The sequence below is a fragment of the Prionailurus bengalensis genome, chromosome D4 (genome assembly GCF_016509475.1).
Source record: "Prionailurus bengalensis isolate Pbe53 chromosome D4, Fcat_Pben_1.1_paternal_pri, whole genome shotgun sequence".
NCBI classification, from domain to species: domain Eukaryota; kingdom Metazoa; phylum Chordata; class Mammalia; order Carnivora; family Felidae; genus Prionailurus; species Prionailurus bengalensis.
In genome coordinates, this window is record NC_057359.1 from 89807373 (window position 1) to 89832694 (window position 25322).

The following is a 25322-nucleotide window of genomic DNA, read 5'->3' on the forward strand; positions in this document are numbered from 1 at the left end:
TTCCGCAAGGTCCTTGCTTCTCACGGCTCAGCCCATCGGGGCGGGTGCTGCCCCGTTCGGCTCTGCCAGCTGGAAGCTTCCGGCCGACCCACAGAGGGGCTTTGGGTGTCGGCGAGCAAACAAAATGGCACCCTCAGCTCTTAGGAACTAAGAGCAGAGATCAGAAAACTATGGGCCCGTGGGCGAAATTCGGCCCCACGCCTGTTTTTGTACAGCCCATGAGCTAAGAAGGTGAAGACTAGCCGGACACGTGAAAATTTTGGGAAATGCACATTTCAGTGTCCACGAGGCATTATTGGTACACGGCCACGTTCATTTGTTTACATATTGTCTACGGTTGCTCTTGCACAATGATGGCAGAGTCGAGCAAGTTCAACGGAGACGTGCACCGTTAAGTACTGGCAGTCTTGGCTCTTTGCAGAACGTTTGCTGACCCCTGACCAAGAGATCTTGGGGGGCTCACGCCCCGGGCAGGAGGTGAGACGGCTTCCCCGAGACGCAGCGTGTCTTCACATTTTTGAGCTGCCACGAGCGTGCCTCGGCCGCCTCTTGGTCTCTGCTTCTCATTCTCATTGCCAGAACTCCTGCTACCGGCCCGCTTCTGTACCTTGTTTTCTAGCGCTTTCCTCCGTAGCTCTTAGTTTCTGCATTCTCGGTTTCTGCTTCCACGCCGGTCCTGCCTGCTCCCGGCCCTTCCTCTCTCCGGATCTTTTCAGCTCCTCTCTCTCCGGCTGGTCCAGCCTATCCAGGCAAGGCTTCTCACACCAGGGCCCTCGCCACTGTTCGTGCGCCCTCAGCCGTGGCCAAGGCAGGAGCCGTGAGATAGATACGCGGTATGGGTGTCCACGGCTGTCCACGTACAAGGAGACGTTTCCCTTCGGAGATGCTGGGGCGTGGACAGATATCACCACGTCCAAGCAAACCACGAGGTGATGCATACCTGTGACGTCTGCCTGAGCACATGCCAAGAGCAGAGGAGAGCCACCCCAGGCTGTCGATGGTGTGACAGTCGCCCCTTCCACGTACTGAGCCATCCGCCCCTCACACGCCTTGAGAGGCAAACAGGTGGCGCGGCCAAGCCTGTCGCCCTCTCCTCCTGGGCACCCAGCTGGACACACTTCCCAGCCTGCCTCGCAGTCTGGGGAAACCATGCGCTGAATTCCAGCCATGGAATGTGCGTGGCTCCCAAACTGGCCTGTGTGAACTCCTGCTTCCTCTTTCCCAGCATTTGCCAGCCGGACTTGGACACCAGGAAGCAACATGTAGACAATGGCAGAGAGCCTTCTAGCCTGGGTCTCTGGGTCACCGCGTGGAGCAGAGCCCTCTTGGCTGCTGACTGCACTTTTCGTGTGTGCGGGAGATTAAAGATGGTCACAGACTCTGTGCACTTCTCCCTCTGAAAGGAGAGGTCTAAATCTCCTCCCTTTATTTTTTATGTTTTATTTATTTTTGAGAGAGAGACAGAGTGAGAGGCGGAGGGGCAGAGAGAGAGGGAGTCACAGAATCCGAAGCAGGCTCCAGGCTCCGAGCTGTCAGCACAGAGCTCAACGCGGGGCTTGAACCCACAAACCGTGAGATCATGACCTGAGCCGAAGTTGGAGGCTCAACCAACTGAGCCACCCAGGCGCCCCTAAATTTCCTCCCTTTAAATGAGAGGCCTTGTTACTCCTTTGACCAATAGAATATAGTGGCAATGACCGTGTCTGGACCCACTAAGCTTCCTGTCTCTTGGGAGCTCTCAGCCGTCTTGTGCAGCGTTCATCCTGCTGAAGAGACCACAGAGAGAGGCCACACGGCCGTAAGGAGAGACCCCGGGAGACCCTGGGACTACACGAGAGGGAGAGGGCCTCTGCGTCAAGGCACCAGGCTGATGAGGAAAGCCGTCTTGAAGCCTCCGGACAGATTCAGCCACGAGCTGAATACCACGAGTGATCACAACCGAAGCCACATGGAACCAAGATCACCCAGCCAAGCTCTGCCTGAATCCCTCACCCACAAAATCGTGAGATTTAATAGAATGGCTGCTGGTTTACGTTGGTTTTCAAAGTACCTATTTAAAAAAAATAATAGGGGCGCCTGGGTGGCTCTGTCGGTTAAGCGTCTGACTTTGGCTGAGGTCATGATCTCACGGTCCGTGAGTTCGAGCCCCGCATTGGGCTCTGTGCTGACAGCTCGGGGCCTGGAGCCTGTTTCAGATTCTGTGTCTCCCTCTCTCTCTGGCCCTCCCCCGTTCATGCTCTGTCTCCCTCTGTCTCAAAAATAAATAAACAGTAAAAATAATAATAATAATAATAATAAAGCCGTAGACAACCAGAGCAATGAATGAGAAATACATTTCTATTGTGTTATGGCATTAATATCTGGGGGTTTGTCTGCGAGCTGGTGTTACCTTAACTAATTCGGGGGATGCTTATTAGGCCCGTGTTACGGGTGAGGCACAGGATGTCCAACTAGCTCGCCCCAGGTGATGGGGAAGGCGGGAAGAGGGAGGACTCCACTCCAGGACGTCTGACGGGGCTGGCTCATCGGGCCAACTCTGCTCCTGGCTGATTGGCCGGGCCTGACTGCCGGGTACATCCCGGTTTAATCTCCCCGTGCGCGTTCCGGGAACAGTTCTTTTCAAGGTGCATCACCTGTGCGCACGAGAGGCAAGTCCCGCTGTGCCAGCACGTTTCAAGCTGGTGCTCAGGGTCTGCGACCATCCCCCCGCCAAAGCCAGTCCCCAGGTCACAGCCAAGTCAGAGGGTGACGGAAATCGGCTGCCCCCACCGCGAGGATCCTCTGCCGTGGGGGAGGGAAGGAATCAGGACCTGCCCTTAACACCCCGGTCCTTGTGCGACGGCCACGTCCCATCTGGGGTATTTTGTCTGTTGTCCATTCTTAGACATCGTGAGTTCTCGTCCCACGTGGGTCCTCTGCCTGGGCCTGGATCCCCGGACCCCTGAGCCGGGCAGCCTGCCTCTCCCCCTTGGGCTCATGCTGGCCGCCACCCCCCCCCCCCCCGTCCCCCTCACAGGCGTGAGCAGCCTCGGCCACCTGAAGATTTGCAGGGGGCCTGGGGACAGACAGAAGGTGTCGCCGCCCTCCCCAGCACACAGCAGGGCTGAGAGGAAGGTCTGCGCAGCTGGGGGGCATGTCAAGAGAGCCTCTGGAGGGAGAGGCTGTCCGTCAAACCCAAAGGATTTTTAGCTGCAAACTTCATCAGAAGAAAGGCAGTGTCAGACCCGAGAGGCCCATCGTCTATCACGAGGCCGAGGCTCCTCTGGAAAGAGGGGAAGGAACCCCAAAAAGGCTGGAAGGGCCACCGCCTGGCTGGGGGGGGGGGGATGCCTCCCTTCCCAGAGCTTCTGAAGGAGCCAGAAAGCACAGCGGTGACTCAGGGACTGGAGGCTCCTGACCTCCAGTTTGTCAAAGTGAAGAAGCGAGCCTTTCTGCCTTGAACAGCTGTGTCCTCTTCCCCCTTCATCAGAGCAGGTCCAGCGTCCGCGCCCTTTCTCTCGTCCCGGGCTGTGGAATCTTCTGGGTCCTGGATCCCTTCGGTGCAGGCTGCCGGCCCTCCCCCACGTGACACAGGCTTGCCAATGATGCCAGGTTGCCTGTCACAGAGTCCCGGAGCCGGGAGAGGCTGTTGGGGTCCAGGGACCCAGCTCAGATGGCCTCCCTACTCTGCGGGGCACCACAGGGCTTCCCTGCTACCCTGCCTCCTCTCCTTCCTGGACACTCTGGCCTCTGGTCGGGGGCAGTGGGTGTACCAGGCACGTGGGGCAGGGCACCCCGTGATGGCCGCTCTCTTCGCAGCTTCCTGGACCAGCCCAGGTGTCCCATGGACGCTCATGCCCCCAGTTCTTTTGTTCAAAGCTCATCTGTCCTTCTAGGCTCATTTCAAATGCCATCACCTCCAGGAAGCCCTCCTTGATACACAGGGCCCTCTCCTGAGCTCCCTGGAGCCCGCTGTCTGCTCCTCCCCAAAGGCCCTGTGACCCCACTGGACTGGATGCATCCTGAGGGAAGGACCCATGCTGGAAGCAGCACAGCTCTGGAGCACACAGCCCTGTGGTGGGACCCCATCTCCTCTACTTTTTAGCTTGGGACCTGGGGTAGGTCCCTTACCCGTTAGCGGGCAGTGAGACTGTGGGCAAGGGGAAGGTTCCCCTAGAGATGGAGAGCGGGAGCCGGGCGACCCCGCTGGGTTCTGGGCCGCAGGGACCTGAACTCAGGGAGGGCTGTGGGCACTGGGGTGGGGGTGAAGGATGTGCCAGGGCTGGGTGGGAGGGAGGAAGGGGTCCCAGGTTCTGGCCTGTTCCATGGCTTGGGGACCCCAGGAGCCAGGCAGGCCTTAAGCTGGAGTTGGCCGAGCCGAGTGTCCTGCTCCGACCTCGGCCAGAGCCGAGCTTGGGGATGAAGGCCAGGCACAGCTTTGGGGCGCCTGTCCCCCGTTTCCAGTTCTCCGGGAATGCTGCTTCCCAGTGACGGAATCTCACTGGAGGCTGTCAGCCCGTGTCTCCGTACCTTCCCTTGGTTCCCTGGACCCGCGGCCTCAGGGAGCCCCCCGCCCCCGAGCAGCTGAGAAACAGGAAGCAGTTTTGTTCCGCACGCTGGGCTCGCAAGGGGAAAACATTCACAATAGCTTCGTGAGAGAATCTGGCTTTTATGACAACTGATTACCCGGTGGCCAAAACAGATCTGGTATTTCACTTCCTATTTCCCCCGCTTTGTCTTCTCAAAAAAACCCAAACAACCACACATTTCAAAAGCCGGGCTCCTCTGGAGGTGGTTCGGGATGGAACCAGCCCTGTGAGCACATCCCACGTCCCTGTGTAAAATGGTGCTGGTTTTGCCAAGGACAAACGCACCGTTTTACTTCCCTCTGGAGGACATTCCGTGTCGGCTCGGAAACCAAACCTGGAGCTGGGCCGACAACGCAAGTGCTTTGCTTTACGCGGATACCAAACTATCGTCGTGGCCGCGACCCGCAGCGATAACAAAACAAGAACAGTTAGCAATGGGCGGTTCTCCGGCATGTTCGTTGAATCTACACAAAAGCTAGGTATCCCTTCTGTCGAGGAGGCCTGTCCGGCCTGTGCTTGGTTGCCTCTCCCGACGGGGAACTTACTACCTCGGGCAGCTGATTTGTATAAACAATTGCAGGTGGATGTGTCCAGTGTCCTCCCAGGGGGTGCTGGCGAGTGCTAGACCTCTCTTGCTTTCAGATAGCGCTCCTGGTCGCAACGGGTCGCAACGGACTCTGGCACCTTCTACGGGCAAGGGTAGAATTTGAGAGACGTCTGACGCTCCCAGAACCGTTAGGAGAAGGAACGAACGGCAGAAGCCAAGGCTGGCGGGGCGGCTGGAAGCACAGCGGGCCTCGAGGAAGAGCTGGGAGGCTGTGGCTGCGTGTTCCTCTGTCCCTGAACCTTTGCTCCATTTCCCTAGAACCCAGAGGCGGCCTCTGACGGGCTGAGCCAGGCACATGCCTTGCCTTGGTTGGCAGCTGGTGGTTGGTGGGGAAGAGGAGAGGAGGGGAGGGTCAGGGTCCTTCTAGGCCGAGCAAGGTGGGTGAACTCGGGCTCCCAGGCGACCCACACGGCACCCATTTCCTCCCCGCTTGCTAAGCTCACGGAGGCCAGGGAGTCACGTTGGCAAGGTTTTACGTGACCTCCCCCTCTCCCTCCTTGGCACGGCCTCCGCCCCTCACCTCAACTGCTCGGAACCCGTAAGAGCAGCGGCTTATCTGGAAGGGGCAGGAAACGACCTGTAAACGCAGTGCCCACACCGCATGAGCCCCGGGGGCTCATCTCAGGATCGTTTCTCGTGGTTTTGGCTTCCTGTGGGGCTGTGTTTCTCGATGGTCTCCGCAAACCCAACGTCTTGGTACCAAGATGGGCCTCAATGGCTGTGTCCTTCTCTCTTTCCCGAGGTCCGGCAGCAAGACAAGCCAAAGACCCACGTGGCATCTGTCCCCGCGGGCCAGCAGGGAGGAGCCAAGCATCCCAGCCTTCAAGGTAGAACGGAGATGTGACTCGGGAGGAGAGCCGTACCACCGGCTGGCCTCACCTGCTTTGCGGAGAGGGAGACTCAGAAGGGTAAGGGGGCAGCCAGGAGATCAGACAGAGCGCGGTGCCCGCGCCTTAGGGTACGGGAGGGCCAGTCACCTCAACTCCATCTTTAAAATCCCACTCTTCAGCTGGAGAGGCAGCGTGGCGGTAGCTATGAACTTGCACCTTGCAGCCAGGGAGACGTGTGACAGCATCTGGGCGGTGACTTAAGCTCTCTGAGCCTACTGTCTTCTCTGCAAGAGCAGCTCAGGGCCCTGCCGTGGGGGCAGGGCCGGATCGCAGAGACGAGAGGCTCGGGGGCCGCAGGGACCTGCCTCGCCCAGTCTGTGTTCTTTGAGGGTAACTGGCATCCGGAGACCGAACGAGGTGGGGCGGACGGGTCCGACCATTGTGGGCCAATGCAGGACACTCAGGCAGACAGGGAGTGTCCTGAGCTGACCCGCGGGGCTGGCGGAGGCCTCGTGGGGCCTGAGTCCCCGGGTCCGCCACTCCCTCTGCCCAATCCTGCTTCCGCCCTCCCCTGTCCGCGGGCATTGATGGATAATAACGCCTTGTCGCCCATCTCAGCACCTGCTTCCTAAGAACACAACCTGCTGCCGCGGGCATGTGGGTGGCAAGCCCTCGGTGAGCTTGCCACATGACATCCTGTTACCACCCTACGTCCTGTTACCACCCTACATCCTGTAACCACGGGACGTCCCGCGACCACGTGATATCCGGTTACAACGCGACTTCCGGTTTCCACGCTGCCATTACTATTCCTAAGCCTATCTCAACTCGGAAGTCAGGTTGGAAGACAAGTAGATGAATTCGAAATTGGGTGGAAACGAAAAGCCAGAGGCCCGAACGAGCAGAGATGGCCCCGTCTGGGATGGGGATGCTTAAGGCATCTGTCCTCAAAAAGGCGGAGACTCAGCCCGGGACCCACACCGGCAGTTAGAAATGCACATAAATTGAGGTAAGGAAAAGAGGATCAGAGAAGGAAGAGGTTTAAATGGGAGGTGACATCATCGGTCACATGGGTGGCTTCCGAGGGTTTAAGTTGGGGCACTGGTGATGTTTGGAGAGGCAAGTTGTTCTGAGCTGAAATGCCAGCTTCTTTCCTGACGCCCTTGTCGGTGTCACCGCCCATCCAAGTTCACGGGTGGCAGGGTGATGACGTCTCCTACTCCCCAGCACATACAGCTGCATGAATCAGGGCTGGGGAGAGTGGGAACACGGACCAGAATATCTCTTGGTATTTAGTAATGGTGGGAAAGGACATGGGTGGGAAATCGAAGAACTTTGCCGCGAAATGCCTGGTGAGAGCTATTCTAAGAGGAGTCGGTGTTGTAAGTAAGTTCCACTCCATCCTCCCATTAACCCCTTGAAATTGGCCGTGAAAAGATCTTGCTTGGCGACGGTCAGAGAACCATCAGTGGCTCCTCCGGGAGCTGGAGGGCAGGGATGGCTCGGGCCGCACTTGGGGGAGGGTGAGCTGCAGACAGATGCAATCGTGGGGGAACCATCGGTGTGTGTGTGGGTGGGTGGGGGGGACAGATCAACGGTGAGGCTTTTCCGTCTCTGGGTTTCCCTTTCAGGAAAAGGTGCGCAGCGCAGAATATGCTGGGCTGCCCGGGGGAAACACAGTGAGGGTGCGTGAATGCAGGGGCGGCCCTCTCTCTGCCTCTGCTTCCAGAAAAGGCGCTCCCTTCCTTAGCGTGGACTTGCAGAAGGGCCTCCGGGAAGCGGGCAGCCGTGCTGTGCCGTCCTTGGGGTGTGGAGCCACAGAAACCACCGAGACCAACCCCTCCGGCAGCAGAGGTGGCCCCCTGTTCCGTCCTGGATCCAGGCGGTGACACGGGGCCCCGCCAGGGACCTGGGGACAAGCCCCTCGTCCTGGGGTGCGAATCCCCCCACACCCGGCACCAGTTTCCCTCTCCTGCTCCCAGCCACCCAGGAGCGAAGGAACACACTGGTAGGTTTTACAGGGTGGCCCCTGAGGCCTGAGCAAGAGGTGAACTCAGGGCTCCCTCATTCGGTCAGGACGCACCCACTAGAGGCCAGGCCCGGAAGAGGGGCTGCGGACGCACGGGCGACGGTCCCTGCCTTTCCGCACACGGGGAGCACAGGACCACGCTGCAGGGCACTGCACGGGTAGGCAGGGTGCTCTGAGAGGGGAGACGGCCTCTCCCACATGAGCTGGGGAAGGCAGAGGGCAGGATTCACCCGCAGCTCAAGGTGGGGAAGGACAGCCAGGCTGGGAGACAGCTGCGCCCTGGAGGAGCCCGGGAGGGTTGGGCAGATGCCAAGAGGAGTGCAGTGTTTGAAGGAGGAGGTGACTGAGGAGGCTGGCAGGTGTCAGGCAGGGACACTAGGTTATGCCAGGTTTGCAGCACCCGCTGTGGGGTCCTGCTTGCTCTCCCGGACCCCTCGCCGGGGGGTGGGTGGGGGGAGGCCATGCCAGCAGGACACTCCAGAAGCATAGCGGAGGCGCCCGCTGGCGAGGAAGGGGGACCTCCTGCCGACAGCCGTGTGGGCGAGCGAGGAATCATATCCCCCAGCCCCAGTCAGGCCTTCCGGGGACTGTCCCTGCCATTCTGATGGAAACTTCCAGAGACTCTGAGGCAGAGCAATGCAGCAAAGACACTCCTGAATTCCTGACCTGCAGAAGCTGTGATGTATTCAAGGTTTGTTCCTTAAGCCACTAAGTTTTGGGGCAATTTGTTACACAGTGATGACAACTAATACTGAATTTAGTTGTAAAAGTTTTTTTTTTTTTAAGTTTATTTTGAGAGAGAGAGAGAGAGAGAGAGAGAGAGAGAGAGAGAGAGAGAACGTGACTGGGGAAGGGGGGAAGGGGCAGAGAGACAGAGGGAGAAAGAGAATCCCAAGCAGGCTCTGCGCTGTCAGCTCAGAGCCCAACGCAGGGCTTGAACTCATAAACCGTGAGATCATGACCTGAACCGAAACCAAGAGTTGGATGCTTAACCCACTGAGCCACCTATTTCGTTTTAAATAGGTCCTCAGTCATCAGAGGGGATCTGTAGATGCTTGATTTCAAAATACAGCCTCCAAGTATTCTATTTCGGTGACAGGTGTCGAGGGCCCGGTTTCTGGTAAGTTCATCTGCTGATTACCCCCACACCACAAGGGCGGGGGATGCCGGGGTCGGTGGAAACATCTGCCCGATACGTTGTATCGTGCATGGGAGGCACACGGCGCAGGGAAGGAAGGAGCAAGGCCCCGGAGTCAGAAAAGGAGAGCTGTTTGCTGTGACTTGATGGCTTAATCAGCCGATCGATACTGTTCGCAGGGCAGAGGGAGTGGGGAGCTGAGATGAAAAATGCATGAGGGGCCGGGGGGGGGGGGGCTGGGAGGAGCACAGAAAGAGCTGGCCTGCTCTATTTGCCCAACGCCAGCCAAGAAATTAAATCGGCACAGAGGCCACAGGCAGCCACCGGGCTGACTGCAGCTGGGAGCGCACGCGCACAGCTCCTGTCTCGTCATGAGGCAGAAACGCGCTCATTAAATCGCTTTTCCTGACTAAAGATGGATTCAGTAACCTTCAGCGGTGTGAAACACCAAGCAGACACCAAAACCGTGCGGGTCTCGAGAGACGCTGATGGAATCGGGGTGCTAATGATCTTGGGGCCAGCAGCCAACATGACACAGGAGGAGGAGAGCTCTCAGCACGGGCTGGGCCTTCCGTGCGCCTGTGACTAACACCACGTCCAGGAACAAAAAACGGCAATTAACTGGAACTCTCAATTAGCTCCTGGGGAAGGTGAGAAAGACACAGGAAAACCAGCTCAGACTGAGGACTGTGTAAAAAAGCCAACTTCCGCCGGCCATCCTTGGATCAATTCGGGTCAAATTCAGCCGTGACGCGGGGGCCAGAACAACGACGGCTTAGACGAGATGGCCTAGCTGTCGCCCACATAAAAGACGACCGGGGAGGGAATGCCAAAGTTGCCAGAGAGCCAGACTCCCTCTATCTTGCTGTTCTGCCATCCCCAGCACGTGGCTTCTACCTCGTGGTCCGTGACGGCTGCCTGAGTGCCAGCCATCATGTCCACGCTTCAGCCGGGAGGAAGGAGGACGGGGCAGAAACGCCCTCCCACCTCTCGCCATGCCCTTAGGAACCCCTCCTGGCAGTTATACGTAACTAGAGTCACATGTCAACGGTCACTCCGATTTGCAAAGGAGCTGGGACGGGAAGTCTCTATCCCAGGCTCATAGGGGGAGCGCTATTGGAAGAAGGGAAGTGTGGCTGTTGGGAAGGCACAGGGCTCTGGCATGTCCTGGGTCAGAACACATTCAAATGGAAACGATGTCTCCGGTCAACACAAGACACTGACCTGAGTGCACTCAGGGGAGGGGAAGGCTGACGATAGGGGCGCGTGAACCGCCCTGGAAGGGGCAAAATGGAACATGACAGAATGTTAAAAGTACATGGAATTAGTCATGTAAATCGTGACATTTAAGTCATGATGCTATTCGTGCTACAAAGTGTAAAAACGCTAACCTTTATCCGGACAGCAAACAAAAACGTACCCTGACCGCATCTAAGTAATCAGCAATCCGGCTCGCCCTCAGAGCCCCCGTATTTTAGTCACACTGTGTGTACCGCTCGGCAAGGCCCTCAGTCTGGACCCTGGGCTCCACAGCCCGCGGAAAGGTTTTCCGTCAATCCCCTTAACCCTCAGCTAACCATGAAGCAAGCCATCAAAAAAGCTTAGGTTCGGAACAGCACCTACTATGTGCTTAAAACCTACTGGGGGTAACAGACAGACTGATCCAATACTCGCAGGAGTAAACAGAGCATGTCCAGTGTGTTAAGGGCCAAGAAAGCCAGGGACAGGGGCGTGTTAGTTAGGACAGGGTTAGGCCGTAAGCGACAGAGACAAGGTAACAGCAGCTTCAGCAACAGTTTACTCTTCTCGTTCGCTGAGCCCGGAGGTGGGCAGACAGGGCCGGCGTGGAGCCCATCAGGCATCGAGTCTGTTCTACCTTGTTCTGCACGTGTGGACTCCATTCCCAAGACCGCTTCATGGTCCAAGATGCCAGTTCCACATCCCACGGCACTGAAGAGGAAAAGAGACCGCGGGCGGGCGGGGCGGCCTTGTCTTGGCTTTCAGACAAGCTCACACATTTTTGACACCCCCTCTGAATCAGAGCGGGGTCTGGGTCCCCTCCCTTGAATCTGGGCCACCTTTAGTGACAGGCTGACCGAAGTGATCTATATAATTTCCCAGGCTAGCGTAGAAAAGACCATACGGCGTCCACACGGTTTTCTTCGGACGTTGATGCTTGGGGCCCAGCTCCATGTGGTGGAGAGGCCCAAGGGGGGGGGGAACCAAGGCCCAAGGGAGCCCCCAGAGAGGGCTTAAAGGGGCGCGAGGGAAAGGTTCCCGGGAGGAGGGGGTAGGGGAGCCTGTCGTGAACGTGGCGCTGGTCAGTGTGCAGCAGTGGAGTGTGATAAAGCAGAAACCAGGGCATCTGCCCCAGGACGCGCGTGTCCCCCCGAAGGAGACGTCGAGGCCCGGTGCTTCGTTTCTTCCAGCTGTCCACGGCAAGACGCAAGAGGCACGATGGGTTAAAAAGGAAACTTTTCCGTTTTTAATTGAAAGGAACATGCAAAAGAGCCGTAACTTGCCGGGTTCGGAAATAAAACCGTTTTCTCATTCCCGGCTTCTCCAGATGGCAAAGGAATCTCCAATGGAAAAACTGGCCTCCGGGCAAAGATCGAGCCCAGGCTGGGAACGGAAGATCCTTTGCAATACCTCAGAGGCGCTTAACACGGTGCCTCCTTTTGCCAGCCACCAGCTTACTGCCGTTCGGTTCCGAGTTTGTCCTTCGTCGCCTGATCTAGAAGATGGATCGGGGCCCTTTAAATGGTTCTTTGCTCACTGGCATGGTGTTCAGCACTGACAAGGGTGTGTCTGTGTGTGGAGGGGCGGGCCTGGGGCTAAGAATGGCCAGGGCTCTAACTGAAGCACATGGACCGAGGAGGGGGTGAGGGGTCGTTCTCCAGGGGCAAGGTGACGTTCATTTTATCCCAAGAAGGGCGACGCCACCAACATGTCCGGATTCTTGGCATCATGTGCTCCCGCGGGGCGGGTGCCGTTCACAGACACGGCTCGTGGCGGGACGGCATGGCTGACACGTGCCTGGCGGCCTTGGGGCACTGAGGCATCAGGCTGCAGAACCCCCGGCCTCTCTGCCTCGAGGAGCGGTTCGATGTGTTTTGCAGCTTAGCTGGAAATGCTAGTGAAAGCCCTTTGCTCTGGACGACTACAAGCTAGGTTCAGATCATCGGTATTTATATTCTGAGAAAGGAGGCAGGGCTGCTCTCGTTCCCCGGAGCCCTCAGCCCTTCCCCCTGCGGAGCGAGCAAGGTGCCTTGGAGCCGGGGCAGAGGGCGTGGCCTGGGATCCCTCACGGAGGACTGAAGACAAGTTATGCGGCGTCACACACGCACCCACTCAAAGGCTGTCCGGGGCTCTGCGGGCCCACGGCCAGGACTCGGCCGCGCGGGGAGCTGGTTTCTCTCGCTGGTGCAATCTCACGACCATCCCTTGGCTATGGCCCCCAAGTCTTTGGAAAAGTCTAGAACTACCCGCCGGCTTCCTCATTAGCTCCCTACTCTTTTATGCTCCCAAGTTTTCCTGAACTTTGCCAGTTTGCAAACTAATGGAAAGAAACAGGAAGGACAGCAAATTAACTACGGCCTTTTGGCGATCATTAATTTGACCAACTACCCTTTGGAAATGAAAGGCCAGCGCCTATTAGCTTTAGGGGCATCGAGTGCAAAGTCAAATATCAAAAGGCCACGGCAAAAGAGGGGCCCCGTCCTAATCAAGGCAGGGAGGTGCGGCGCATTCGCAGAAACGCAGATAGGACTGGGAAATGGGGCGGTGTCCTGTGATCCTGACATTCTCTTCAGAACACTTCCACTCCTGAGACGGGGTTTTACATCTCTCGTGCTGAAGATTACGAGAAGGTCCCGACGTACCGCTGAGGCCGTTCTGCAGTGTCTGCAGAGGGCAGGCCACCCCACGGCACTGCCATCAAAGCTCTGGATTCTTCTCGGAATCTCATCTTTGTGGGAACGAGAGACGGGAGGGGGTCAGAGAGGCAGGAGACGGAACAGGCCCCCCACGGACGACTACGCCCCCAGCATCCACGCTCGTGCCTGCACTGGAGGCGCTGACAAGGCTGCTTGCGCCGTCTGGCCCTCTCCCATTCGACGTGCGAACCGTATCCCGGCGACAAGCACCGGTATGCAGTAGGCGCACAATAAATACCTGGTGTGGTCCTTCACAGGACTCACGCGCCTGCACGGCCAAACTACTGGCCTGATTCCCAGATGAATCCAGGCTCACGCGGACCACGTATCTGGCCCACGGTCGCCTGTCTAGGGGCAGAGCAGAAACCCGAGCCCGGCTTTCTTTCTCTCGTCAACATCTGGCAAAGGTTACTGAGTGCCCGCGCTGTGCGAGGGGACAGACCAGTGCCCCGGACAGACGCAGTCCCTGCCTTCCGGGAGCCGACACTCTCGTGGGTGTCAAGAGGGCGCGGCTGACGGCGTCCAACGCGAGGGCTGCTCGGAAGAAACGAGGAAGGGGGCGGGAAGGGATCGGGATCACTCCCACAGCGAGCGGTCGGGGGACGCCTGCCCCGTAGGGTGACTCTCCCCGGAAGAGGAAGGGACCAAGCCCGGGTGACATTTTCCGTGGTCCCCTTCAAATCGAAGCGGAAGACGATTTGGACTCAAGCTAACAAATACGGTAGCCGTAGACACGGTCATCTTTGCCACCTATCGAACACTTCCTATCTGTGGCCCGTTTCCAGGGTATTTACGTGATGTGTGGGGTAAACGGCAGTCATTTGAGAAAAAAACAAACCTAAATCTCGGTGATTTGCCACAATAAAAGGTTTGAAAGTTTACTTCGCTCACACAAAACCCACCGCGGGGGCTCCTGGCTGGGAGGCTCACCCGGGCAGCCAGCTCTTCTGTGGGTCTGGACCCGGGGATCCGGGATCTTTCCATCTTGTTCCGTCGCCGCGTGTCACTTCCGATGCTGCCTCAGAAAAGGCAGAGAGAGCAGGGCAAACGCAGGCCTTCTTTCGGCCACCTCTGAAAGGGACACAAAACTGGGGTGCTCACCCCGCAGCCCTGCTTAGACGCAGGGGGGCCGGGAAATGTGGTCTGTCGGGTGCTCTGGGGCAGGAGATGGTTTGGACGGGCATCGGCTTAGTGATCGGGAAGAGAAAGTGCGCGAGCATGGGCGAGCGCCGTGTGGCTTTCGGGAGAAAGAATGTCTGGGCCGAGAAGAACAATCCAGAGGCCGGGGGCGGGGAACTCGCTGGCGCTCCCGGGAGGGAAAGGATCCTGTTCTGGAGGCTCTTTCCACTCCAGGCCCAGGGCCCCCCGCCCCTTCCATGTTTGAGGATGGTGTCCTCCCAGAGGAAGGTGACAGGAAGCATGAGGCCCAGGTGACGGGTGAGGACAGCCCCTGTCTTGAGCGCGGGCCCACCGCAGTCCGTGGGCTGGTGCTCCACCCCTCCCTGGGGTCCTGGAGCAGGCGCTGAGGGCAGGAGGGGAAGGGGGGGAGTCAGCTGGTTTAAACGGCTTCCACATCCAACAGACCCTGTGCCCTCCTTTCCCCTCCCAAGGCACAGCCGTCAGTGTGGGCTCTCCGGGTGGCCTGGCGGTCCAAGAGCCTGGGAGCTGTGTGTGGGGAATCGCCCCCAGAAAGCCCTCCCGGATTCCCTCCAGTCGCCTCACACACGCTTGCTTAAGCGTCAGGACTCGGCACACTGCCACGCATCCGACCACAGGCACGGACCGCCTGTCTTCCGGGACAGGGAGGGCCGGAGCTCCCCTGGTGTCAGACTGCTCCTGACAGAGACGCTTCCCCGAGCACTGCTACTGGGCTGTCACTGCCAACGCTTTCAGAGCCCGTGCCCCAGCGGGATCTATTTCACCGTGACACGGTAGGCCAAGTGGTGTCCCAAGAAGTGTCGGGGAAGTGGAAAAGGCGTGGGCTGAGGGCCGCTTGGCTGTGGTCCTCGCCGTCGCTCACCTGCCGGGTGAGTGAGGACGGGTCTCCGGGCCTTGGACGCTCTGACGGCCCATCAAGTGCACAGGCTGAAACAAAAGGCAGCTAAGGTCGCTGCCAAGATCGGAGATCAAGATCGCTGCCAAGATCAAGATCGGAGATCTACACGGGGCTGTAAGTCAAGACGGAGGGAGAGTGAGAGGGAGAAGGAGGAGAAAGAAGAGGAGGAGTGGGGTGGGACACAGAGGTGGCAACAACGTTCCGAACGGCAGAATGCTGGTCCCCTAAAACCCAAACAGGTTAGACTTGACACCAAAGGCATGATGCGTAAGTGGAAAAAACGGACAAACGGGGCCTCATAAGAAGTGAATATGTGTGCCCTGTGAAAGATCCCCTTAAGAGGATGAAAGGCAAGCTACAGCCCGGGAGAAAATACGTGCACGTCACATGACCGACACAGGATCCGCACCTAGAATGTAAGAGGAACTCCCAACGCTCAACAGTAAAAGATCATCCAAGTGGAAAATGGGCAAAACACATGCACAGACCTTTCACCTGGGCTGATACACACATGGTAAATAAACAGGCCCACGACCGGCTCCTCAGCAGTGTTAGCTATTTGGGGGTGGGGGGCCGGGGGGGGGGAGGTTTGCAAATAAAAAGCACACTGAGCTGGTGCCTCACACCTGTCCAGTGGCTAAAACAGGAAGTGGCGCCGACGCCAGACGCCGGTGGTGATGTGGAGAAGCCGGATCCCTCAGACTGCTGGCGGGGAAGTCAAGTGGCACAGCCACTCTGGAAGATGGTCTGGCAGTTCCTTTAGAGCTAAAAACGGACTTACAGGGCGGCCCAGCGATCGTCCTCACGGGCGTCCACTTCCACGCAGACACGTGCGCACAATGCTCCCGGCAGCTTTACCCCGAAGAGCTGCAAGCCGGAGGCTCCCGACGTCCCCGCGTGGATAAACGGTCGAGGTGTGGTGACACACGGCACGGCATATTCCTTAGCGATGAAGAAGAGTGGTTGGCTGATATGCACAATGACCTGGGTGAGCCACAAGGAGATGAGGCTGAGCGACAAAAGGCAACCTCAGGAGGAGACGCGATGCGTGATTCGAGGCATGTGACGCCAGGTGACAAAGACGGTCACGGAGATGGGGAACGGATCGGTGGCTGCCTGGGGACAGGGATGGGGAGAGGAGGCGTGCATGGCTAGAAAGGGGTAGGACGAGGGGGTCTGGACCGTGGCGGTGGTTCCACAAAGCGGCACCAGGGCAGACGGCCACACACAGACACACACAGCGCGTGCGGAGCTGGTGACGTCCGGATGAACTCTGGGCACTGCGCCAACGTCAGCTACCGTAGATGTGAACACCGGGGAGGGGTGGGGGGCGGCTGGCGAAGGGCACACGGGCCCTCCCGTACAGATCTTTGCAACTTCCCCTGAATGTACAATTACTGTAAAATAAAAAGCTACAGGAGGCCAGCAGGAGACTCATGGTCTGAGCTGTGGCCGTCGGACACTGGAAGGCCATCGCAACCCAAAACTCAGGACAAAGCAAATAAAACAGACGGGACCCCGAGGGCAGTGTCACTCCCGAGGCAGGAAGAGGTTCGGGACAGGCTGCTGACCACCCACCAGAACAGGCTTGCTTCCCTTCAGAGAGAGTTTCTGCCGGACCCACGGCCACCCAGTTAGAGACCACATTTCCCAGGGGCCCTTGCAGCTGGGTCTGCCATGTGACGGAGTTCTTACTAATGAAGTTCAAGCGGAAATGACACGTGCCAGTGCTGGGTCTGGGTCTTACAACATCGGGCACGTGTTCCCACGTATCCTTCCCTTGTGGTGAACTTGGAAGGGGCCAGTGGCCCAGCTGCCACCATGCAGACCGCGTCCTAGGCCAGGCGGTAGGGCGATAGGGCAGGAGGAACAGGATCGCTGAGTGGCTGCACCCAGCGGAACAGTCCTTTGATCGGAACCGCCTCCCCTTGGGGGTTCAGGGCAAGAGCAGTGTCCACATTTTTTAAAAATTTTTTGTTTTTAATGTTTATTTTTATTTTTGAGACAGAGGGAGACAGAGCGTGAGTGGGGGAGGGGCAGAGAGAGAGGGAGACACAGAATCTGAAACAGGCTCCAAGCTGTCAGCACAGAGCCCGACGCGGGGCTCGAACCCACGAACCGCGAGATCATGACCTGAGCCGAAGTCGGACGCCTAACCGACCGAGCCACCCAGGCGCCCCCGAGAAGGGTCTACGTTCTTTAAGCCACTGTATTTTGGGGCCTCTGCACTAGAGCAACTTAGCCTTTGCTAAACGGGAAAAAAAAGAAAGCAGGTTTCAAAACAGAATACGGCATGATCCTATTTTTGGCAAAAAAAATGGGATGCGCACAAACATACCCATATGAGGGTCTGGAAAGAGATACAGCAAAATGCTCTGTTAATTATCTCTGGTGGGTGGGAATTATGGCTATTCTTTTCTTTGCTCGTCCACATTCTCTTAATTTTCCATAAAAGGAACACATGCGTCCCTCTAGTAATTAAGAAAGCAAGCCGATGGGAGACAACAGAGGTAGGAATCAGGGAACTGGGACAGTGCAGTTAAGTAACAGCCCATCCCACGGCGTGGGGGCTGACGAGGTTCGCTGGTGTCCCCGGCCGGCTCCCAGGCTCCTGGCCTCTGTCCTCCTGCCTCTCTCCCTGAGCCCTCTTCTCTCGCCGCCCCCCTGTCCCCCCCGCCCCGAGGGACACGTCACTCTTTTGTCTCTATCAGGCTTGGACAAGCACGGTGCCACTGAAGCCGGCTGCCGGCAGCACCCGCCAGTTCAGCCAGCACCAAACCACAGCTCGTATGGTCCCAGAGGACGGCCAATCTCCAGTGGAAATTTCAAACTCAACTGGCACAGAGACAGGCTGGAGCTGTCCTCGAGTAACTAATCATCTTAAAGCTGCCGAGATGGCGCTTTACCTGGATGTGCTCGTGAACTCTAAGGTTTGTCTCTTCCAGCACTAATGACAGGGAGCGGCCAACCTGCAGTTTAAAATTCAACTTGAAAGTGATTTTTGAGGTTCCTTTCCGCTAACTGAAGGAGCCGGGGAGGGGATGGGAGCGGGGGGAAGGATGGCAGAGACGGGAGAAAGGAACCCGCCTGTCCTAGAAAGTGAAGCCTGATTATTCCCCCGAGCAGGTGCAGACAGACCGCAAGGGCTTGACGGCAGGCAGGCTCGCCCACAGCACCCCTGCGCCGGCTCGTCTTCGATGCGCGCGCCGGGCAGGCCTGAATGAGCTCCGAGCAGGTGCAACGGAATCGGCCCACCCTTTCCTGTCAGACGCAGGACAATTAAAGTTCACCGAGATCATCCTGAGCAGAGATGCAGAGGCCGGGAGGCGCAGACAAGCAAGGTGAATCGTCCTACACACCCGATGGCCTGACGATGCCTCCCGTCAAGTTGGCCAAGGTTCCAGATCTTGTGAGATCCTGGTGGTGAGGCGGATGTCCCTTCTCCTCCCCACGAGGGTGACCTTACGAGGCTCTCGATTTAGCATCAGGCCCGCACTCCTGACAGTCTTAACGCGATGGAGAGTTTGCACGTTAGCACTGAAAGATCACCATTTCGTGCCTACGGCTTTCCGTCGATGGTGTGAAGTAGAAAAATATCACTCGATACCAAAAGGCCAGTTCCCAATTTAGTTCAGGAAAAAAAAAATCTGGACAACCCTGCCCAGATCTCCTCATTCCGTTCTGTCAGGTCCTAACGACCGCCCCGCTGATGAGCGGTCACCCGGCCGGCAGACGGCACAGGTACCTGCCTCACGGATTTTCACGGCAGAGGGGCAGGCGCAGGACCGAGATTTCTAAGTTCGGGCCCAGAGAACTCAGGTCCCACACCGCGGCAGAGCGGGGACCGGCCCCTTTGCCTCTCAGGAGGCGGCTTTGTCGCGAAGCAGCCACAGCGCGTGGTGACGGGGTCTGACACCCAGCCCCTGGGTAGACTGCTGCGTGAGACCCCCACCTGGTTCTGTCTGTGCGACGAGGGGAAACAGCACGCGCCCACTTGGGGTGAGGCACCTGGCCCAGAGCAGACGCCGAGCTGTGGGGGTCACGATTAAGTCACTTACTGTACCTGGTAGGTCTGGCCTAGAGGTCACCTTGGACAGCCTAAGTAGCATCTGGGCAGCACGCTCACTGATGGCCACGCTCCTATCCGCGAGAGGCATCAAAGGAGGATTCCGGAACCTGATGCCCTCGCTCCTGGGGCAGCAGGCCTCCCGGCCACCCTGCAACTGGTCCCGACGTACCCCCAGTCCCTACCTGTGCCGACTTGGGGTCAATACGTTGTCTGGATTTTAATGGCCGACGACAAAGCCAGTCTCCCTCGTGTCCGTCTCTCAAGCCGCCAAGCATTCGTGGATTTGGCGCAAACAAGCTCGTCACCCTTCCAGCCTCGCTCAACTCGCCAGGCCTCAGTACGACTTCCTTTCAGCTTTCCCCTCTCAGGACCGAAGAGCAGAAATGCCAGAGATGGGAAGGCCGTGGTGGGTGACTGGCCCGGCCCTTGTACTTCTCACCGCCCCCTCCCCCACATTTAATTTGGGAAAGATTTTTTTTTATTTTATTTAAAAAAAAAATTTTTTTTTAACGTTTATTTATTTTTGAGACAGAGAGAGACAGAGCATGAACGGGGGAGGGGCAGAGAGAGAGGGAGACACAGAATCGGAAGCAGGCTCCGGGCTCCGAGCCATCAGCCCAGAGCCCAACGCGGGGCTCGAACTCACGGACCGCGAGATCGTGACCTGGCTGAAGTCGGACGCTTAACCGACCGCGCCACCCAGGCGCCCCAGGGAAAGATTTAAAAAAAAAAAATTTTTTTTTTAACGTTTATTTATTTTTGAGACAGGGAGACAGAGCATGAACGGGGGAGGGTCACAGAGAGAGGGAGACACAGAGTCTGAAACAGGCTCCAGGCTCTGAGCTGTCAGCACAGAGCCCGACGCGGGGCTCGAACTCACGGACCGCGAGATCATGACCTGAGCCGAAGTCGGACGCTTAACTGACTGAGCCACCCAGGCGCCCCTGGAAAGATTTTTTTTTAAAAGCATATATATATATATCATGTATACGGAGAGAAAAGTATATATATATATATGTATGTAAAATATATAGAGAAAAAATACATAAAATAGAAAAACAGAACAGCTAACATCACCCACATATCCAATGCCCAGCCATAGTTCATTATCAACTCATGGCCCATCTTGTTTCATCTATAAAACCCCACCCCTGGGGCGCCTGGGTGGCTCAGTCGGTTAAGTGTCCGACTCTTGATTTAGGCTCAGGTCGTGACCTCACGGTTTGGGAGATCGAGCCCCACATCAGGCTCTGCGATGACAGCACTGAGTCTGCTTGGGATTCTCTCTCTCCATCTCCCCCAATCACACTCCCTCCCTCTCTCTCTCTCTCTCTCTCAAAATAAAGAAATAAACTGAAAAAGCCCCAAACGCATCCCTCCAGCTCCCCTTTCTCACCATCACTATCAGCCTTCATCTCACAGAAGCGGAAGCGGGGGTCATACCAAGGAAGGGTGAGCTGTCTGGGCCCCCAGCACTGGGGGCAGGTGGCCAGGATTCAGGCCCTGGCTGCGCATGCCTCCTCGGTCGCACCCCCACCCCCATTTCTGCTGTAGCCACGCTTCAGCTGTGCCAATATTTATTTAATGTTTTTCCTCTAATGGTCTCACTTTTCTGCCTAAATACACTTGTTCAAAATGGAAACTTTATACCTTCCCCGTAAATGGGAAACAAGCATCGTTCGTCACGAATAGAAGGTGTCACTAAGTAGGACACAGAGAAAACAGGGTCATTAAGCAGAAGCTGTTGCCCGCCCCAGGCTCTGGACTCCAGGCCGGCTGGCTCGCTCTCCCGAAAACGGGGGCCGGCAGCAGTCAGAGCCCCTGGTTCTAGCGAGGACCCTTCTCCGATCTGGGCAATCAGGAGGATGCAAACAGCTCTCTCACAAGGCGATCTACTGTGCACCTCAGCAGTGCCCTCCCGCCCCCCAACGCACTTTTCAAAGTCGCTGGTGGGTGCTGGCAGCCATGATGCACTTGGCCCTCCACGGGCTCCAGCGTGGTCACAGCCGGTCACACCATCATCACTGCACGGGACAACGCGCACTGCAGCCCCGCAGAGGTCAGCCTACGTGCCGTTCAAATGTCTCCCAAAAGGTGCGCAGCAATGAGATGACATGTTATCACCTACCCTGTGTCCTCAGTTCTGTGTTTTGTCCCAGAGCAACAGGCAAGCGTCTCACGAGACCAGAGAAAGGCAGCTACCCGTGAGTCAAAGGAGCATGTTATGTTCTGTTACCAGGGGCCCCGAGAAGGGATCGTCTGTCCCACGCTAAACAGTAAAACTCAGGCGGGAGAAATCGCCAACCCCCTTGGAAGACATGAAAGGCTGGTGTGACCGACTCATGTGTCACACGGGATTCTCATTAAGGCCTGGGCCACGGTTTAATTGGCAGCCTGTTTTTCTTTCCTAGTGGTTCATGAAATAATGGTGCCTCTCATGAGCGACAGCATCTTGAACGTGACGACCATGGTATTTAGTCTGGAATCTCTGGCTGTGTGGGAACGTCCCCACTGCCTCCCATCACACCTCCCCAGACGGGGCGCCCATCTCCTGAACGGGGTCTCTCAGACTTGGGCCCACAGCAGAGTCCCCCGGGCCGGGGCCCGAGGCTCTGTGTTTCTAATCTGTCCCCATGTTGCTGCCGCCGCTGGGCCACGCCCCAAGCGGCACTGTCTTATCCTTTCTCCATCACTGGATCCTTGGTCCTCAGCTCCTTTAAGCCTGGTGGGGGCAGGTGGGAGGGCCTAAGCGGTACCAGAAGTCACCCAGGAACCACTCGCTCTTTTGGCCACCTCAAGACACCTCTCCCGTCTTCGTTGCAAAGGGACCATTTGTAGCGTAGGCTGGGCCGGAAAAGCTCGAGGAAGCTCCCCCATCCTTCAAGAGCTTCGCCCGGTCTTATATATTTCTTCATACAAACAGGTTCTAGCTTTTGATGTTGGGGTCAAGGCCCCGAATGTCCTCAGCAAACTGGGCTGGAATCTGTCCACAGTAACGTTTAGGACAAAACCTGGGACCAACGAACCAGGTACCCCCGTCACGCCCGCTCACACGCGTTCTAGCTGCCGACACGGGCAGACTCCTTTCCCTTGGGCATGCATGTGCCACTGGCTTAGTAAAAAGAAACATCTGTGCGCTTTTTCCTCAAAAAGAACAATCCGTTTTTCAAACTGCAAAAACATCTTTGAAACGGAATATTTGCCAACACTGTCCTCTCTCCTAAGCAAGAAGCAAGAAACTGTGTCCTCAGAAAGAACAAGGTTTTAAAAGCAGACATTACTGTTCTTTTTTCTTCAAAAGGCCCAGATCTGCCCACATGTTCACTACACTGAATGTGGAAGGTGCTTTAAGAGACAGGAGACAAAGCCTTGTCCTGGGTACAAAACGTTTACTGCTTTTATATATATATATATATATATATATATATATATATATGTTAAAAAAAAAGTTACAAAACAAAACGCCCAGCATGGCAGGATGTACGGACATGGGCTTATTCAGACGATAATGGCTCGTGAACATGACTTAGAGCACAGGCCCAGGAGGATGATTCGCCAACACACAAGGACGAGCATGCTGCGTGAGTTCCTTACTCTGAGTTCTAGAAGGTTTTCTCTGCCTTCCGTTTACCACCTGCAGTGGGTAATTAGTCCCATCAAAACGAGAAGGAATCTGTTCTGCAAGTGGCTCAGCCTTAAGGTAGGACGTGCTGCTCTACGCACGGGGAGGAGTGGGTGCTGGAGTCTACGCGGTGAGGACGGGGCCGAGCCGTCAGGCTGACCGAGGGATCCAGGGATCATCTGGGAAGGTGCGGGGCAGAGCCTGGAGGCCGGCCCGGGGCTGGGGCGGGGTCACTGGCGGCAGGTGTCGTGGAAGGCTTCGAGGGTTCGGAAATCCCTCCACGTGGGGGGAAGGCCATCTTGTAGAAACTTCCCGCAGCGCTGGCACGGAGCCTGGAACAGCTTTATGTAACTTCGTAACCAGGTCTAAAAAGAGAAGTGAAGAGACAAATAAAAGAAATGGGATCCGGGAGCTTCCAATGTCATCCTTCCTGTCAAGCCTAATGATCTCGAGGCCAGAGGACTTAAGTTGGCTGTGCCCCAAAAGATAGCCTGTGACTTCACAGAAAGCTGCACGCGCCATCCACAAGGTCGTAACACTGCTGGCTGTCACTTCTGGAGCTCCCCCTGCCCCTCCCAAATGAGGGAGTTTTTAAAGTAGAAATTCCTGCTCTCAGGGGCAGGAAGTCCTCCCACAGGAGTGGCCGTGCCCTAGCGCACAGCCCGTGGCTCGGGGCCACGCGTAACCACGTTTCATTTCTGTGTCCCGTGTCTCCCGACTATGCGTACTGATGTTCTCGTTCGCTACCGAGAAGTGGGCACAGACACGTGTGAAGGAAGACGTCGCGTCGATGACAATGCTCGAACCCTCCACTGAGGTCAACGTGCCTTCCTTCTAATTTGATTTCAGAGGTCATCACTCACTGTCACAATGTGGCCCTTTGCACCTGCGGGGGGGCGGGGGGACAGCCTGATGCCATCGGGTAACATAATAAGCGGCAAATACACCCCGGAATGGTTCAGAGAGCAGAAATCTCTCGGGCATCATACATAAGGATGAGGCTCCCGTAACTCAATTCCCAAACTCAAGGAGATTCGCTACAAAAAAAAAAAAAAACCTCAACCCAACCCACACCCCGCAGCAAAAGGCTTGCGAGCAAGTTAAGCACATTCTCACTGTGACAGGGGCACGTGAATCTCATCATTTAATGTCCTCCCGAATTACGTCCATAAGAGAAAAGTGTTCTTTGAAGAGGTAGGTCGAGTTTATCGATACAAATCCTCCTGTCTTCGTCGCAGCCGCCTTCGTGGTGGCAGACCGTGGCCCCCCGACACTGCCCCCTTCCAAAGGCCAGGTGTTTGCAGTTCTGGCAACAAACGTGAGGGGGTCGACGGATCACTCAGCTAAACTCTTTATCCTCCAGTGCCGATCAAATGCAAATGGTCCCCGAGTCCCAGAGTCAGTTGCCAAAGGGAAGATGGGCATGACACGTGTTAGGTTAGACGGCGACGCTCGGTACACACCCGAAAATGAGGAGCCTGCTGGAGGCTGTCGGCGGAACTGTCCTCCGGACACACAAAGGAACCACAACTCGCACGGCTCTGCGGACTGCCCGGGCCTGCTTGTCCGCCCTCCCCAGCACCGCGGGCGCCGATCGAGAAGTCGGGTCTGTGTCTTCCAAGAAATGAGCGGCAGGTTCTCTGGGCAGCTCACTTCCCGAGGCAAACCGTGACGGGATACGTGGGCAGCACCACGGCAGCTGGCTGTCAACACAGATTTGGACTTGCGAACAGGTAGGTCTTCTGAGTAGGTCTCCAGCTGGCAGCCTTTCGAGCATGAGCGGCAAAGGGAGTTTCAGCCGCGGTGAAAGATGGGCGCCCGCTGAGGTGAGGGCACGAGGCCGCGTCGGCACGATGCCGGAACAGCTGCCGGTTCCGTCAGGATCCGGTGCGGCCGGCTGACGGCCCTGCTCGGGCCAAACGGGGGTCGCGGGACAGATGTGGGCCGCAGCACGCGTTTGACTCAGCCCTGGGGTGGTGGGGAGTCCTGACTTGCGGCGTTTGCCGATTTCCGTGGTGTAAACCTTGGGGTTCGACTGCAAGCTACCGCCGGTCGAATAACCGGGTTGCCAAATTCCGCACGCTTCACGGGAGCTGGCAGGAGCCAACTCCAACACACCGGTGCAACGGCCGTTTGGCTCTTTTGGGGTCACTCCCCATCCCGAGCTCCACCTCTTGGGGGCACCGCAAGATATATCTTCGTCACTGCTACCTGCTCAGTGCCAAGCACAGGGCCTGGCATGGATTAGGAGCTCAATAAATATCTACTGACTAAATCAATGCGGGGAAACTGTGTCGGGAGATCACATCTGAAACCACCATTTGTTCAGCACGATAGAAAACACCAGTTAATTAAGTGGGAAACGGTTTCTCATAGATCCCTTCCCCATTTAAAGGAAGCATCGGTTCTACGCTGGCCGTTGTGGGGCCCTGGCCCACCGTGAGCTGCGTTCTGAACTGCCTGTTCTT

At 57.0% G+C, this 25322-nt stretch overlaps 1 protein-coding gene across 5 annotated transcripts in view; it reads right to left on the minus strand.

Annotated features, from left to right (window-relative positions):
• Positions 1–25322, minus strand: part of MED27 (mediator complex subunit 27) — a 234075-nt gene that overhangs the window by 13013 nt on the left and 195740 nt on the right. For 2 of the 5 annotated variants that reach the window (XM_043565696.1, XM_043565693.1), the window contains one exon: positions 20793–23219. The exons of 1 other annotated variant lie outside the window; for it this stretch is intronic. In XM_043565696.1, coding sequence (XP_043421631.1) covers positions 23085–23219 — 135 coding nt within the window. In that variant the 3' untranslated portion in view covers positions 20793–23084. 2 more of the 5 variants (XM_043565695.1, XM_043565697.1) reach the window with 2 other exon arrangements.